Genomic DNA, 16,806 nt, shown 5'->3' on the forward strand with positions numbered 1-16,806 from the left:
CGCAAACCAAGGAGACGAGTTAAAAACACGAAGCTGAGGAGCAACAGGTGCGCAGAAACCCGTCCGCGAGCCTCTCCGCGTGCAGCGAGGATTAAAATGAGAGCGAGGCAGAGAGGAAGCTGCAGGACGCAGAGTGAGTTAACCCCCTGCTGCTGAGGGAGAGTGTGTGTTTTTTAGTGTGTGTTTACGTGTGTGTTTGAGTGTGTATTAGTGTGTTTTAGTGTTTTCTTAGTGTGTGTCTTGGTTTGTATTAGTGTGTCTTTTTGTGTGTTTGTGTTTGAGTGTGTTTCCGTGTGTGTTTTGGTGTGTGTTTATGTGTGCCTGGTGTGTGTTTCAGTGTGTGTTTTGGTGTGTGTTTATGTGTGCCTGGTGCTTTGAAATTTCAGCACAAATTGAAGCAAACGGATCAAAGTCGACTTGAATCTATTTATTTTCTGCCTGAACTGAGTCACCGTGGATTTGAGTGGGATTAATAGTGAGCAGGAGGGACAGAAGAGGTGCAGAGTTCAGCTGAACACACACACACACACACACACACACACACACACACACACACACACACACTAATGTCTTCAGTCATAAAAGAGCGACTGAGTGAATACTGACCGCTGTGAACCCGATCTCCAGAATACATGTTGGCTTTGTACATTTCTGTAAACCAGTTTTACATTTCTTTTCAGTGTTATGCTGTTAAGTTCATGTTAACGCTGGGATTAACCTCTTTCCAAAATGTGGGAAAAGGCAATGATCAACTTTGCAAGAATTTATGATGATAATAATAATAACAGTAATAATAACTATGATAATATTAATCTTTGTTTAGCACCTTTCATACATAACATGCAGCTTAAATTAAAATCAAATCAAATCAAATCAAATCATTTTGCTCTATAAATTATTTAACACAAAACATTTTTTTATATTTTTTGTTTTAATTTAAGCATTTTGCCATAAAGTTGTAGAAATTATACTGAGGGAATGAATAGGGGAAAAAAACATTTATAATTTACTACCAAACATTTTTCATTACTTTCGACCTAACTTAATTTTTTATTTTATTTTATTTTTTACCTAAACATGCCTGAGACAGAAACAATAAAAAATAGATAAACTGATCGCTTTTGATGACATTTATTAGAAATTAACGGCAGCCAGAATCTGCTGATGTAATGGGAGACTAAAATTAGTTTTGTCACCAGGCAACTTTTCAGATGTTGTGAGAACAGAGATTCCCGGGTGAGACTGCAGCAGCACAGAGACGGAGAAAAATAATGATCAATTAGCTCGTTTATGCTGCAGTTTGCACATAAAAGGTGAAGAAACTGAGAACAACGACAGCATCGTTTGTTGCATGAATGTCAGACAGAATCATTTTTATATAAACACGAAACATAAAATATTCAAACCTGCCGGACCACAGCTTTGGAAAGCATTTTTTTATCACAAAAAAATTAAGAACAAAAACCCTACAAATTTTTCTTTAAAAATCGTTAAACATATTTAAAGAAGGAAATTGCCAATAATTATCAAAGAAAAGAAAAAAATACAAAATACATTTTGTCTTTAAAAATTACCAAAAGCTTTTAAAGAAAAAAAAATGCTAAAAGTGTTTCTTTAAAAATCACCAAAAAATATCGAAAGAAAAAAATTCCTTCATTTTTTTTCCCTTAAACCAACAAAATATTTACTTAAAAAATCGCCAAAAAATTTTAAAGAAAAAAAAAGAACGCTAATTTTTTTTTTACAGAAAAATAAATTGGCAAAATCTTTTATTTGAAAATCCTCAATAAAAAGGAAATGTTTAGGAGTATCAGTGGTCGTTTTAGAGAATGTATGGTCTTGAAAACTTTCCTTAAAGTCCTGGAAAAGTCCTGGAAAATTCATGGAAAAGTCCTGGAAAATTCATGGAAAAGTCCTGGAAATGTGTTGGAAATGTGTTGCATGCACTCTGTCAGACTGCTCTGATTAAACGAGCAGAGTCTCCACAGGTCAGCTGGCGGAGCAGATGCTCACTGACGCTGCTTCTGCTTTAAACACATGAGGAAATTCTTTAGGAAAAACATTTTTACATCAACACTTTTAATCACGTTGACTCCTCGGTCGTTCTCCTTGAATCGGACAGAGTCGGTGGTCGATATTGTCGTTCACGAGCAGACGTCGGCAGTTCGAAATGAGAAGCACATCATTATCGAGCTCTGTGCAAAAAAAACAACCTGACGCCTCCAGTGGAGCGCTTTTCACAACTTTTAATTGTGGCATATGGAGCCGCTGACGGCACCGAGCTGCAGGGGCGCCTCAGGAACAAACCTGCTGACAGGCTCCCTCGTGACGATGCTTCAGCTCCAAAAACACCGGACAGGAGAGCATCTGCATTCTTCATCACTGACGAAGGTGTAAGGTGGTTTTTTTAACTTGAACATGTCCAACAAGTTACTAGAAAATTACCAAAAAATAAGCAAAGACAAAAAACAAACAAAAAAACCAAAAGAACCCAAGAAAATTACATTAAGAAAGAGTTAAAAAAATCTGTATCCTAATTATTTTTAATTTTCTGTTGTAGTTGGTACAGAGCCAATTTTCTACATCCAAACATCAGACTCATATCAGATATCAGCTTTTGCCCCTTCTGATGTGTGTGCTGTTTTTTATGAATGTTTGAGCTCAAGTTTTAAAAGTAAAAAGCGTAATAATAATTTCTTCAGTTTGTGCTGTTCGGTGCCCCAATAATCCCAGACTTTGTGTTTCCATCTGAATCTGACTGCAGGAGCAAAGAAAAACGCTCTGTTCCTCCGTCACGTTCCCACCGACCTCCCTCTGCTCTGCCCCATCACTACCAAAATGACTGATCCCACACACACACACACACACGCACACGCACAGATTAACACACACTCACCTGGATTACACCGTGAAGCAAAGACTGACATAATTGATTGTCCTCAGCGTTTCCAGCTGGACGTGAAAATGACTTTTGGCCACATGCTGAGAGTTTTTCATCAAACTATTTCTGGAGTTTAACACTCTGCTGTTTGTTTGTTCAGTCATTAAATTACAAATATTCAAAAGATGAAGTAATCTGAATTTGCGTCTCTAAATTCTCTGTAAGCAAGAATGACTTCAAAAGGCACAATTTGGGTCTGAGAGGAGCGTTCAGATGTTTGCAGGTGATGCAGAGCTTTACATTAACCCTTTGAGCTTTTTCTGTGCTGCGTTCAGACACCTTTAACAAGTAAAAACACGGGAAAAGGGGCAATTAGCAACTTGGTAAGGAATATCCTGCAAACTGCAAAACACTAGTAGATTTAAAATTATAAAAAGGCAACGACACAATGAGTTTTTCAGCTGTAGCTCCTCATTAAGAACACAGGGAGGCAGTGTTGTCATATATGCAGAGTTAAATCCTCAGACTTTGGTCCATACATCAACATGTCACATATTTTCCAGCAGATTTTAAAGGTCACTTCAGTATTTTTCAGCCTGGACCCTGTTCTTAGTTGTTTTTGTGTCAAAATGTCTAATGGGAGGAACAGTTTTATGAAACTGGTCCAAAACTGAGAGAGAGTGCTGTTCACACCGTCAACGTCTGTCCACAAAAAGTGTTTTTTTGGGAGGTTTTCTTTTGGTCACTGACAGGCTCAGATTATTATTTTAAGTGTCCAACATCATTATAAAAAGATCCCCACAGAGATAGGCCTTTTTGTTACTGAGTAAGATCCTTTATTTGGTTTATGAGAAACGGCCTGAAATCAGCAGCACCAAACTCACTGGACTCCATTTGGATAAAGAGTCCTAAAATCCTTATAACTCCTTGAAATCCTGGACATGTCCTGAAAACTTCAAAATGTCCTAAACTTCTAGAATGTCCCAAAATTCGAGAAAAAGTTAGAAATGTCTAAACACTGAGAAATGTCCTTAAAACTTAAAGGAGCCCTAAAATCCTAAATAAATAAATAAATAAATAAAATAATACGAAATCCTAGAAAAGTTTTAAAATCTGAGAGATGTCCCAAAATGCTAGAAACGTCCTAAAACCTTAGAGAGGTCCTAAAATCTAGAAATCTCCCCAAAACCTTGAAATACTAAAAATCCTTTAAAAAATTCTTAAAATCCAAGCAACATCCTAAAAGTCCAGAAATGTCCTGCAGTCCTAGAAACATTGTAAAAACATAGACACTTCCTAAAATCTTAGAAATGTCCTAAAATCCTAGAAACGTGCATGGAGCTGCTTTTTGGATAGTGGCCCTGATTCAAAACATGTGTCCCTGAGTGTCCCTGAGTGTCCCTGCACTGAAATCTTCTTTGGGAGAGCATCTGTGGCACTGTCCACACCTCATACACTCTGGAGTCTCATATTCGGCACTATCCACACCTCATACACTCTGTTGTCTAATGTTCAGCACTGTCCACACCCCGTACATCGGGACTTGTGGAAACCTCCCTCAGCCTCCTTCCCACACACACACACACACACTCACACACACTCTCTGACACTGACATTCACACACACACTTTGTCTCAGCTGCAGGACGCATAAACACCAGCGACAGGACGAGCCGTCGATGCTCCTCACCTGAAGATGTTGCTCCTAATCCTCATGATAACAAGTCTGGGTGAGTTTGTGTTTTTATAATCAACGTTTTTTAGTGTAAAAACTTTGTTTGGGTGTTTTTCATCTGCTGGAGCTGCCAAAGCTGTTTGCTCTCACGCGTAATGAGATCCAGATGTAAACCATTATTCATTTATTTGACCAGAAACTGCTTTAAAGACTGAGGGAAAGTCCGCTGCTGCAGGAAAATTAAATGCAGCTTTTTATTGCTCATTCTTGTGTGACTTTAATTTGAGCTGCTCCGTCTCTGACTGACGGCTGTTTTCCTCCCCGCAGCCTCGTGGACTCCCGTCACGCCGCAGCCGCTACCTGAGCTCGCCGACGTGTGCACGGAGGGCAGCTGTTACCCCGCCACAGGTGACCTGCTGATCGGGCGCGCGCACAAGCTCACCGCCTCCTCCACCTGCGGCCTGACGCAGCCCGAGCGCTTCTGCATCGTCGGACACCTGGAGGTCAGAAAATTAACCCTCAAATTTTTATTCCCTCATGAAAAAACAATTAAAATCAAACCAGGTTATTTGGTACAAAAATTCCACGATGGGAAAGGGCCAGCTCCCTTTGTCAAAAATAAATCAACAAATACAAGTAGAAGTTCTGTCCGTCAGTTACTCAGCTGTCAAAACCTACAGAAATAAAGAGAGAAAAAAAGAATAAAAAGCCAAACACAGCAACTCACCAAAAAAACCCAAAAAAACATTACCTGGGATCTTTATGTTGTCTAATTACTATGTCCTTGAGCATTTTTTAAAGTAGTTGTTGCATACTGATGTTGGTGCAACTTAATAGGAAGTGACCCAAAAATGTGCAGGAAATCCATAAACAGAAAATCACTTTAGTCCGTTTTAATCCACTTTTTGTGGCCGAGGTTTGTTTTTATTATGAGAAGGAAAAAAACGTTCACATTCTTCTCTCCCTAATTTTTCTTTTTGTCAAATATTTTGCAGCCGCTGTTTTTAAAAGTGTTACACATGAAGTTTACGTTTTTGCGCTGAAAGAGAAACCAGAAGAATCCAGAGAAACCTTCCCAGCGTTTTCGGCTTCTGTATCAAAGAAAAAGTGGAGTTCATGACTCCTCAGAGCTCCGTCTGCTCCTTTGAGATAAACCCAAAAGGAAGTCTCTGAAAATCACCTATTTATAGTGTTGGAGGAAGTATTCAGATCAGCTAATGCTGTAAAAGTACAAATACCACACTGTGAATGTTACAAATTATTGGTCTTGCACTGAAAGAAACAGTGATGGATGAAATACTGGAAGCTATACTGGAGTAAAAGTACAGACATTTTACCAGAGGATTACTTCGGTAAAAGTTAAAGTCACCTATTAGTGTGCACATAAAACTACATGTCCAGTTATCTGCTGGCTGAGTGGGAGTTCAGGCATTCCTCGCCACAATAAAAGCGCTGTGTGTTGTACAGTCTGCTCCCTGTGTCTGCAGGCCGGGGGCGAGCTCGGGGGGCAGCCTCCTTTTATTCACTGTGTGAATGGTGTCCTTATGAAGTGACCCACTGGCCGTGTGAATGGTGTCCTTATAAAGTGACCCGCTGGCTGCGTGAACAGTGTCCTTATGAAGTGACCCTCTGGCTGCGTGAACGGTGTCCTTATGAAGTGACCCTCTGGCTGCGTGAACGGTGTCCTTATGAAGTGACCCGCTGGCTGCGTGAACGGTGTCCTTATGAAGTGACCCACTGGCCGTGTGAATGGTGTCCTTATAAAGTGACCCACTGGCTGTGTGAATGGTGTCCTTATGAAGTGACCCGCTGGCCGTGTGAATGCTGTCCTTATGAAGTGACCCACTGGCCATGTGAATGGTGTCCTTATAAAGTGACCCGCTGGCTGCGTGAACAGTGTCCTTATGAAGTGACCCTCTGGCTGCGTGAACGGTGTCCTTATGAAGTGACCCTCTGGCTGCGTGAACGGTGTCCTTATGAAGTGACCCGCTGGCTGCGTGAACGGTGTCCTTATGAAGTGACCCACTGGCCGTGTGAATGGTGTCCTTATAAGTGACCCGCTGGCCGTGTGAATGGTGTCCTTATAAAGTGACCCACTGGCGTGTGTGAATGGTGTCCTTATAAAGTGACCCACTGGCTGTGTGAATGGTGTCCTTATGAAGTGACCCGCTGGCCGTGTGAATGCTGTCCTTATGAAGTGACCCGCTGGCCGTGTGAATGGTGTCCTTATAAAGTGACCCGCTGGCTGCGTGAACAGTGTCCTTATGAAGTGACCCTCTGGCTGCGTGAACGGTGTCCTTATGAAGTGACCCTCTGGCTGCGTGAACGGTGTCCCTTATGAAGTGACCTCTGGCTGCGTGAACGGTGTCCTTATGAAGTGACCCTCTGGCTGCGTGAACGGTGTCCTTATGAAGTGACCCGCTGGCTGCGTGAACGGTGTCCTTATGAAGTGACCACTGGCCGTGTGAATGGTGTCCTTATAAAGTGACCCACTGGCTGTGTGAATGGTGTCCTTATGAAGTGACCCGCTGGCCGTGTGAATGCTGTCCTTATGAAGTGACCCGATGGCCGTGTGAATGGTGTCCTTATAAAGTGACCCGCTGGCTGCTGTGAACAGTGTCCTTATGAAGTGACCCTCTGGCTGCGTGAACGGTGTCCTTATGAAGTGACCCTCTGGCTGCGTTAACGGTGTCCTTATGAAGTGACCCGCTGGCTGCGTGAACGGTGTCCTTATGAAGTGACCCGCTGGCTGTGTGAATGGTGTCCTTATGAAGTGACCCGCTGGCCGTGTGAATGGTGTCCTTATAAAGTGACCCACTGGCCGTGTGAATGGTGTCCTTATAAAGTGACCCACTGGCTGTGTGAATGGTGTCCTTATGAAGTGACCCGCTGGCCGTGTGAATGCTGTCCTTATGAAGTGACCCGCTGGCCGTGTGAATGGTGTCCTTATAAAGTGACCCGCTGGCTGCGTGAACAGTGTCCTTATGAAGTGACCCTCTGGCTGCGTGAACGGTGTCCTTATGAAGTGACCCACTGGCTGCGTGAACGGTGTCCTTATGAAGTGACCCTCTGGCTGCGTGAACGGTGTCCTTATGAAGTGACCCTCTGGCTGTGTGAACGGTGTCCTTATGATGTGACTTGCTGTGGGGCCTTTCTCAGGTTCCTTCTTTTTCCTTATTTTATTTATTTATTTTATTTAAATTTTTTATTTTTTATTTCGTAAATGAAAGGGGACACAATACACAAAACACACAACATCAGAAGCAACAATCACAGTCGGAGTCCATCACAATCACCGACAACAGCGACACGAACAAACCCCAAAAAACGATCATGATTACGGGTGCTCGATATGGACCTTTTGGCTTTTATTTGGTTTGTGGTTTTCTGTGGGAGCGGCGCTGCTCCTCATGATAACCAGCAATCTCTAGTTCCGGAGGCGTTCTCGGCGTCCTGAGGAGGAGCGCCGCGCTCGAGTGCGAGCTGCGTGACATGGCGGAGGGACAGGAAGTGAGCCTCCAGAACAAAACATTTCGGCTGAGTGGAGCCACTCAGAGACTCCGCTCATATTTCAACACTCACATTTTTGGCCGGGACTCGGTGAAATTGAGAAACTCGTCTTGTTTATTCACACGGTGCGATGTGTGTGTGTGTGTGTGTGTGTGTGTGTGTGTGTGTGTGTGTGTGTGTGTGTGTGTGTGTGTGTGTGTGTGTTCATGCCAAACCATCTGCTGTGCAGGCGAGGACAGTAAAGGCGTGATTACACAGACACGCCAGCAACATGAGAAACACGCCTTTACTGAATCTCTGTCAGCGCTCACTGTGTGGCCAAAAGTATGTGGACACCTCAAACTCACACCCACAGTGTCCCCAAACAATCAGCCCGCTCTGCCTGAGGGCTGCTTTTTTAAAATGTCAGGGACCAGGGGCCAGTCACCGCGGCCCCATACAGGATTTTAGGTCATTTCTAAGATTTTAGGACATTTCTAAGATTTTAGGTCATTTCTAAGATTTTAGGACATTTCTAAGATTTTAGGACGTTTCTCCAATTTTATGCCATTTTGAGGCTTTTGAGACATCTCAGGGACATCATTTCTCAGATTTTAGGACATTTCCAGGACTTTAGGATGTTTCTCAGATTTTGGGACATTGTAAGTATTTCAGGACATCTGTCCAATTCAACATAATTACTGTGATTTTAGGATGTTTCAGGATTTGAGGACGTTAGAACAGACATTACAATAACGGACCCTTTGTAACTTTGCTTTGTGTCCTTCAGGAGGAGAAAAAATGTTTTATGTGCGACTCGAGGCAGAAGTTTGACGAGGACACAAACCAGGTCAGCCACCGAATCGAGAACGTGGTCACAACCTTCGCCCCCAACCGCCTCAAGACCTGGTGGCAGTCAGAGAACGGTGAGAGACACAACACACACACCTGAGAGACACAAAACACACCTGAGAGACAAAAAACGCACCTGAGATACAAAAAACGCACCTGAGAGATACAAAACGCACCTGAGAGACACAACACACACCTGAGAGACAGAAGACTCACCTGAGAGACACAACACACACCTGAGAGACAGAAGACTCACCTGAGAAAGGTGTGTGTTGCTGTTCTCGTGGGAACTGAGCTCAGTAATGAGTAGACAGGAGATCACAGAGCGCCTCACTGCAGCCAATCACAGCTGGCCTGGGGGGTGGGGCTTACAGGTGAGCTGAAGAGAGCAGGTGTGCAGAGGAGAAACAGATGTTTGTCATCAGTGAAACACACAGAGATTAAAGCGGGAGAAAAGGAAGTTTATAATGAGACAGCAGAACAGACGGAAATATTTACTGTATGACTGTAATCTCTCTCCGTCATCACTAACAGACACGCTCAGTGTATTTACAGGCTTCCCGCGGGCCTGGAGAACCTGGAAAAAGTCATGGAATTAGTAAAAATCCTGAAAAAAGTCATAGCATTTTGTTGTGTGTAATGAAATCGTTACAGTCCCAGCGTAAAAACTGTCAGGCCAGGAAGAAAATTATTTAATATCAGATAAAAACATGAACATTTTCTTTTTGTGACAAGATAGTTTTCACATTTCTACAAGATACTTTCATTTTATAACAAATGTTTTTACAAGATATTTTTCATGAGAGTTTTTTTTTAATTTTATGAGATTTTATTTCTATGTTTTTACAAAATATTTTTGTTTTAACCAAAATAGTTTTCAGATTTTTACAGATTTTTACAAGCTATAAATATATATATATATATATATATATTTTTACACTTTTTGCAAGATATTTTTCAATGTTATAACAGGATAATTTTCACATTTTTACAGGATATTTTCATGCTATAGGTTTTTGTATAATGTTTTTCATGTGATAACAAGAGATTTTTATGCTATGCCATGAAGAGACTTTTTTGTTGTTGTAACATAAAATGTTTTTGTTTGTTTTGTTTTTTTTTACATTTTTTTTGTTGCAACATGAAAATATCTAAGAATCAGAACCAGAAAAAGGTATATTACATTTTTACTTACAAGGAGTTTGCTTTGGTTTTTTGATGCATGCATACAATCAAAATCAAAACAAGGTGAATTGCTGCCAAACTCAGGCACTTAAAAATGCAATAAAAAAATGAGTAATAAATGCAACGATACTTTTAAAAAGTATTTTATCATAACAAACGTGCTACGTAGCTATCAGTATAATATAATAATATTAATCGGGAGTGATCAGAAGCTCACAGTAGAGAAATAACATGCTTTACAATGACTAACAAAGGAAACATGCTGCAGAGAAACGTTGTCAGTAACAAATATACGTCAGGGAATTACAACATGTGTTGACGACAGATCAGGTTCATCTGATGGTTTTAGACAAACTGTTGCCGGTTCTGTTTGTGTTTAAAGAGACTAAAGTCGCTTGTTTTTCCCGTTGAAACACTCAGTTGAAGACTAAGTGATGCTAAACGCAGATCTGCAGGATTCAGTTACATCACTCAGCCTCAATTTGAGCCCTGAAAAAAGAAAACGTTACAGCGAGTAAGTTCCCACACTCACGCCGTCGCTCTGTTTGGCTGCGAGCGGTGGGAATCTGTCCGAGGTGTGAGTCACGGGCGGCGCGGTGGCCAGCGGCGCAGATGGCTCTCAAACATCAGGAAGCTGCAGACACACAACGGCTTTGCACGGGATTTCCTGATTCCCTCGCGGTCGTCCTCCAGCTCCGTCTCTGCTGCAGCTGTTCAGTTTAGACCTGAAGTTAATGTTTGTCATGTTACTACGTTAACAGAGGTCGCTCCGCACACGCCGATTCACAACAGCGTGGAAGATTTTAAATGTCTGTGAGTGACTGACAACATCATGGAGGAATCCACTCAGAGATGGACCTTTCTGTAAAAGAGTACGATCCTTTTTGTTCAACCAGAAACAGCCTGAAATCAGACATCAAACCCACCTAATTCGGGGTTTATATCTGGAAATCTGGAAAAGTCATGGAATATCTGGAAAAGTCATGGAATATCTGGAAAAGTCATAGAATTTGGTAAAAAATAGTAGTAGTGGTAGTGCAGAAACTGGTGCAACAAAATCCTGTCCAGGAGTTTGAGATCGATTAGATTCACACTTGGTGCGTGTGAATGCTGGAAATACCTCAGCTGCATAAACATGTGCAGAAAGAATCCGTAAATATTTGAAGGAAATAATGTTTAAGTGTGTGAGAAAGTCTGCCTGGAGTGTGTTGACAGTTTGAATGAGGTTTTTTATGAATGGGAATCAGCTGAGAAAGATTTAATTGTTAATTTCCTGTGTGTGTATTTTCTCCAACCTGCAGGTGTGGAGAATGTGACCATCCAGCTGGACCTGGAGGCCGAGTTTCATTTCACACACCTTATCATGACCTTCAAGGTGCCTGCTCTCCCACACACACACACACACACACACACACACACACACACAGATACTCCCATACCCACGGAGATAAACACAGCGTTGGACAGCTGTACTGGAGGAATGTGGAAAATCGTTCTGGTCTCTGGAGGACGGTGGGAAGAGAAGGAGGGCGAGGATGAGTTTGAGGCCGTGCAGTGAGAAACGCTCCTCGTCTCTCATTGCTTTCACATGGTCGGCCGTGACGGCAGCCAGCTGGCTTCGTGCCAGTAACTCTACATCATAATGAAAACACACACTTAGAGACACACTTTCCATGTGTATCCTGTCCCATCCTGTTTTTGGACTAAACGGCAGAAAAGATCAACGCGTCCAGCAGCCGCCCTCTACCCACTCCAGCATATCATCGCTTTATATCCAAGTTGTGTTTATTATTATAGTGTTTAAACCATCCAGAGGAAAAACATTCAGTCTCTACAGTATATCCACACGACAAAATGGAGGGAAAACATTCTCCATCTAAACTAAAAACGTTCCAAAACTTTGATCCAGTCATAATTAGGAGTATGTGATACCACTGTAGCTTGTTTTTTCCTGATAATTTACACAGAAACCTGCTCAAAAAGGATTCAAAGAAACAAGTAAATAGTTAAGATAAACCGGATTCTAATGACAGAAAAAAAGCCTCGACAGTTTTCGGTTTCCAGGATGAATCATAGGAAAAGAAACTGACATTTGAGGGAGAGAGAAGATGCAGATTAGCTTTCTTTGCATAAACAAAAGTACTTAAAATGTATTTTATACATATTTAAGGTTCTCACTAATTTGATTTAGTATTGAAGCCCTGAGAGGAAAGGGTAAGACATATTTTATATTATTTTCTCCTACGTACAGCATGTTAACTTTATCTCCTTTGTAGAAGATGTTATCTCCTATAACGTCTAAGATTTTCACTTAGATCACTGAAGTTTATCTCCTACATATGTGATGTTATCTCCTATAATATCTAACATATACACCTAGATCAATTAAGTTCATCTCCTATGTAAGTGATGATATTTCCCTCAACATCTAACATTTACATGTAGATGAATTAAGTTTATCTGATATGTAGGAGATTTTATCTCCTGTAACATCCAACATCTGCACCATCACTTCAGTTTATCTGCTTAGGAGATGAGTTAAGGTTATCTCTTATGTAGGAGATAACGTCTGGTATGTAGGAGATAAACTGAGGTTTTAACCAAAATGAAATGAAAAAGCACCAACAGTCTTCAGGAAAATGAAGTTACTCTCTCCGTGTGACAGAACAATGTGAATATCTGTGGTTTTAGTGAATTTTTTCCTCCTGTCTCTGTCGACAGACGTTTCGTCCGGCTGCCATGATGATCGAGCGCTCCATGGACTTCGGGAAGAAGTGGCAGGTTTATCGTTACTTTGCCTACGACTGCGAGTCGTCCTTTCCCGGCGTGTCCTCCAGGCCGATGGTCAAAGTGGACGAAATCATCTGCGACTCTCATTACTCTGACATCGAACCATCCACCGAGGGAGAGGTGAGATTTCAAACTTATTTACTTTTTATTTTCTTTTTAAGTAATAAAGTGACACAAAAGTCACGTTCAGTACTGACTTTGACCTGGTTGTCTCCCTGTTGTCTCTTTCAGGTGATATTTCGGGTGCTGGACCCGGCCTTTGAGATTGACGATCCTTACAGCCTGAGGATACAGAGTAAGCCGCTCTTAAAGTGCCCTAAAACAGCTTTTCTGGCACTTTTTGGCAGCTAAAAACTATTATTATTGGCACTAAATTAGAGATGAGAGACTCCCAAACTTTGTACCTTGTGACCCCTTAAAATTCAGCAGTGGCCTCTCATCACAGGTTGCATATTTGTATGAGTTGTGAACAGAAGGCCAGAGAGTAATAACTGAACTATACTTCATTTATTTAAATAATTTGATAGTTTGAAGATCCTCCTCACTCAACAAAAGAAAAATATTCAGCAAGTCCTTTTCTTTTTTTGCTTTCCAAACCCTGTTAACTTTCTCAGATAAACCAAACATTTAATTGCTGAAACTATCTGACGTGCTGGCAGAGGTTCAGAGGCCGTATCTCATCATCTGCCGTCCACTTTGTGCACCAACCGCCAGATCTGCTGGTACTGAAGACATAAAACACCTTAAAGATGTCATTCAGTAACAAGCAGAAAAACCTTTGCGGTACATCATTAACAAACGTTTGAAGTGAAAATGATGCCACAGCTGAGGTCGCCATGGGTCAGTGAAAACTAAATTTGGATGCATATAAATGACATCACCAAAGCTGACATTTTAGTTCCAGCCTACAGCCACCTGAGGCAGAGTTTCAGGGGTCAGAGGTCAGACGGGAAGAGCGCTGCATGGAATTTCACATGTGGGAGCGACTCGCCATTTGTACACTCAGCTACATCCAGACACACACACACACACACACACACACACAGAGGCAGAGGCCTCATGTTAAGTATGTGGTGAATGCTGTGGGTGTGTGAGGAACAACAGCGCTGTCTTTGAGGTCTGAAACACTGCAAGAAACTTAAAAAAAAGTCTAAAAAAAGTTGTAAAAAGATGTGTTAGATATCCCTAACACAGTAATACTCTACCTAAGGCCCCTGGGCCAAATCTGGCCCCTGATAGGGCCCCTGGTGGCCCCCCAACCATTTTCATAATTCCCAATAAAAATAAAGTGACTGACAGTGAGAATATTTTTGTCCTTTTAGTCTCCATAAGGTGTCAGAGACATAAAACAGCATCAAAATAGAGCCAGAGGAGGATCCCCCACACCCCGACAGAGGACACAGCTGAGACACTGATGTCCTAAAATCCTAGAAATGTCTTAAACTCCTAGAAAGGTCTTACATCCTAGAAATTACCTATTATCTTAGAAATGTCTTAAAATCCTGGAGAAGTCCTAAACTCCTAAGAATGAACTAAAATCTGAGAAATTACCTTAAATCTTAGAAACATCCCAAAAAAGTAACAATGTGCTTAAAGCCTGCAAAGGTGCTAAAATCCAAGAAATGTCACAAATTGCAAAGCATTTTCTTAAATCATAGAAAAATCTTAAAATCCTAGAAACTTTTTAAAACCCGAGAAATATATTAAACTCAGATAAACTTTTTTTAAATCCTTTAAATGTCATAAAATCTGAAAAACTGACAATTTATTTCCTCTGTGTGTGTGTGTGCGCACAGACATGCTGAAGATCACAAACCTCCGGGTGAAGTTCATCAAGCTCCACACGCTGGGTGACAACCTGCTCGACTCCCGTGAGGAGGTGACAGAGAAGTACTACTACTCCCTCTACGACATGGTCGTCCGCGGCAACTGCTTCTGCTACGGTCACGCCTCCGAGTGCGCCCCGATCGATGGAGCGCCGACCACAGCTGAGGGCATGGTGCGTCAAACACACACTCGCTGTCAGCGGATCAAAGACGGAAATATCGATTAGAGAATATAAATCACTCAAAGCTGAATTTTTATGTCATTCTCTTTTGATGTTGATTTAGTTTAACTGAAGGAAAAACTGAATTCAGTTTGAAAGTTCATCCTTGACTTTGGAAAACAGCAGTTAAAACTAACCTAACTGTTCTGGAGCTTTCAGTCACATCACATGGTCTTCTTCAGCAGATAGAGTGTCTGTCATGAAATTAAAGATTTTTTAAATCGTTATGCCTCCGAGCTGGCTGTCGGCGTGGCAGCGGAGAGTACAGTTTTGGGGTGGCCGCCCCATTCTGGTGAACGCACAGTTTCTTAAAATATGGCACGAAGGTCCACTTGGACTCAAGAAAGAACTGATGTGATGCGACTTTGTCTGCCTCATTTTTGTGAACATTATATCTCAAGAACACCTTAAAGGGATTTTGTTTTCCAAAGCTGAAATTTCAGTTTTCACGAATGTTTTTCCAAAGGTCAAGATTGAACTTTCAGCCCGAGACCGCCTGAATGTTTCGTACGGTGCTAATTGATAGAGGAGATACATGTGGTGCTCATGTACCGTGTGTGTGTGTGTGTGTGTGAAGGTTCACGGCCGCTGTGTGTGTAATCACAACACTGAGGGACTGAACTGTGAGCACTGTCAAGACTTTTACCACGATCTGCCTTGGAGACCTGCAGAGGGGAAAAACACCCACGCCTGCAAGAGTAAGAACACAGACTTTAATGTAGATTCACCTCTTTTTCTGTATTTATGCTTTTCTCTGTTATTGTTCACAATTTGGGAATTTGGCATATTTATTTTCTGGTTAAAAGTTGGATGAGAAGACTGACACCACTCTCATATTTGTACATTAAGCATGGAGCTCAGCTCAGCAAGTGGCATATAGCTTGAATTTTTTTTAAATGCAAAAAGAATATAAAGAAACAACAAAATTGCCAAAATGTATTTTAATGGCAAAAAATAAAAAACAAAGAACACCAGTGTTTTCTTTAAAACTGGTTATATGTTTTTAAAGAAAAACTTTTTATAAATTGCCAAAAAAAAACCCAAAAAAAACAATTTGCCAAAATGCTTTCCAAAAAAAAAATTCGCCCAAAAAAAGCCAAATTGATTTTTTAACTTTTTAAAATCAAAAACATTTTTTAAGAAAAAAAAACAAATTTCAGGAAATTGGGCCTGGAAAATCCTTGCAAATTTTCTGAATTACATTTTTAGAGAACCCTGTGTGTTTTGTAGTTGTGTATTTTGTGGAACAAACAAAAGCAATAAGATGATAAATAAATTATAAAAAGAGCAAAGTGGACTTACAGACAAATAAAATGATAATTTTCAAAGGAAAGTCACGCAGTAAATCTGTTTCTTCCTCAGAGTGCGAGTGCAACCAGCACGCCACATCGTGTCACTTCGACATGGCGGTCTACATGACGACCGGCAACATGAGTGGAGGCGTGTGCGAGGACTGTCAACACAACACGGTGGGCCGACAGTGCGAGCAGTGTGCTCCGTTTTTCTACCAGCACCCCAACCGAGACCTGAGGGACCCCAACGTCTGCGAGCGTAAGTCTCCTCCAGGTGTAACCCCCGACCTCCAGACGTAACCTCCAGACGTAACCCCTGACCTCAAGACATAACCTACAGACGTAACCCCCAACCCTTCAGACGTAACCTCCAGACATAACCCCCGACCTCCAGACGTAACCTCCGACCTCCAGACGTAACCCCTGACCTCAAGACATAACCTCCAGACATAACCCCCGACCTCCAGACGTAACCTCCAGATGTAACCTCCGACCCCCAGACGTAACCTCCAGACATAACCCCCGACCTCCAGACGTAACCTCCAGACATAACCCCCGACCTCCAGACGTAACCTCTGACCTCCAGACGTAACCCC

General features: G+C 41.7%; 1 protein-coding gene across 2 annotated transcripts; it reads left to right on the forward strand.

The window, feature by feature from the left end:
- The first annotated feature begins 62 nt into the window (after positions 1 to 62).
- Positions 63 to 16,727, forward strand: LOC121961283 (laminin subunit beta-1-like). 2 transcript variants are annotated; one of them, XM_042511209.1, is made up of 10 exons: positions 63 to 133; positions 4,520 to 4,610; positions 4,883 to 5,058; positions 8,835 to 8,970; positions 11,383 to 11,456; positions 12,803 to 12,991; positions 13,103 to 13,166; positions 14,668 to 14,870; positions 15,496 to 15,616; positions 16,281 to 16,727. In XM_042511209.1, exons 2-10 carry the CDS (start codon positions 4,577 to 4,579, stop codon positions 16,508 to 16,510), a joined length of 1,227 nt encoding a protein of 408 aa, XP_042367143.1. In that variant the 5' UTR covers positions 63 to 133; positions 4,520 to 4,576; the 3' UTR covers positions 16,511 to 16,727. The 2 variants fall into 2 exon arrangements, with proteins under 2 accessions (XP_042367143.1, XP_042367142.1); XM_042511208.1 differs by lacking the exon at positions 63 to 133 and having other exon boundaries at positions 4,353 to 4,610; positions 16,281 to 16,726.
- The last annotated feature ends 79 nt before the right edge of the window (positions 16,728 to 16,806 follow it).

This window comes from Plectropomus leopardus, chromosome 22, assembly GCF_008729295.1.
Source record: "Plectropomus leopardus isolate mb chromosome 22, YSFRI_Pleo_2.0, whole genome shotgun sequence".
NCBI classification, from domain to species: Eukaryota; Metazoa; Chordata; class Actinopteri; order Perciformes; family Serranidae; genus Plectropomus; species Plectropomus leopardus.

Excerpts from the sequence above, each read along its gene's own strand:
- LOC121961283 (XM_042511209.1), top strand. The coding sequence starts at position 4,577 with ATGTTGCTCCTAATCCTCATGATAACAAGTCTGG. Across the intron at positions 5,059-8,834 it reads GCATCGTCGGACACCTGGAG|GAGGAGAAAAAATGTTTTAT; the intron begins GTCAGAAAATTA and ends TGTGTCCTTCAG. Across the intron at positions 12,992-13,102 it reads AACCATCCACCGAGGGAGAG|GTGATATTTCGGGTGCTGGA; the intron begins GTGAGATTTCAA and ends TGTCTCTTTCAG.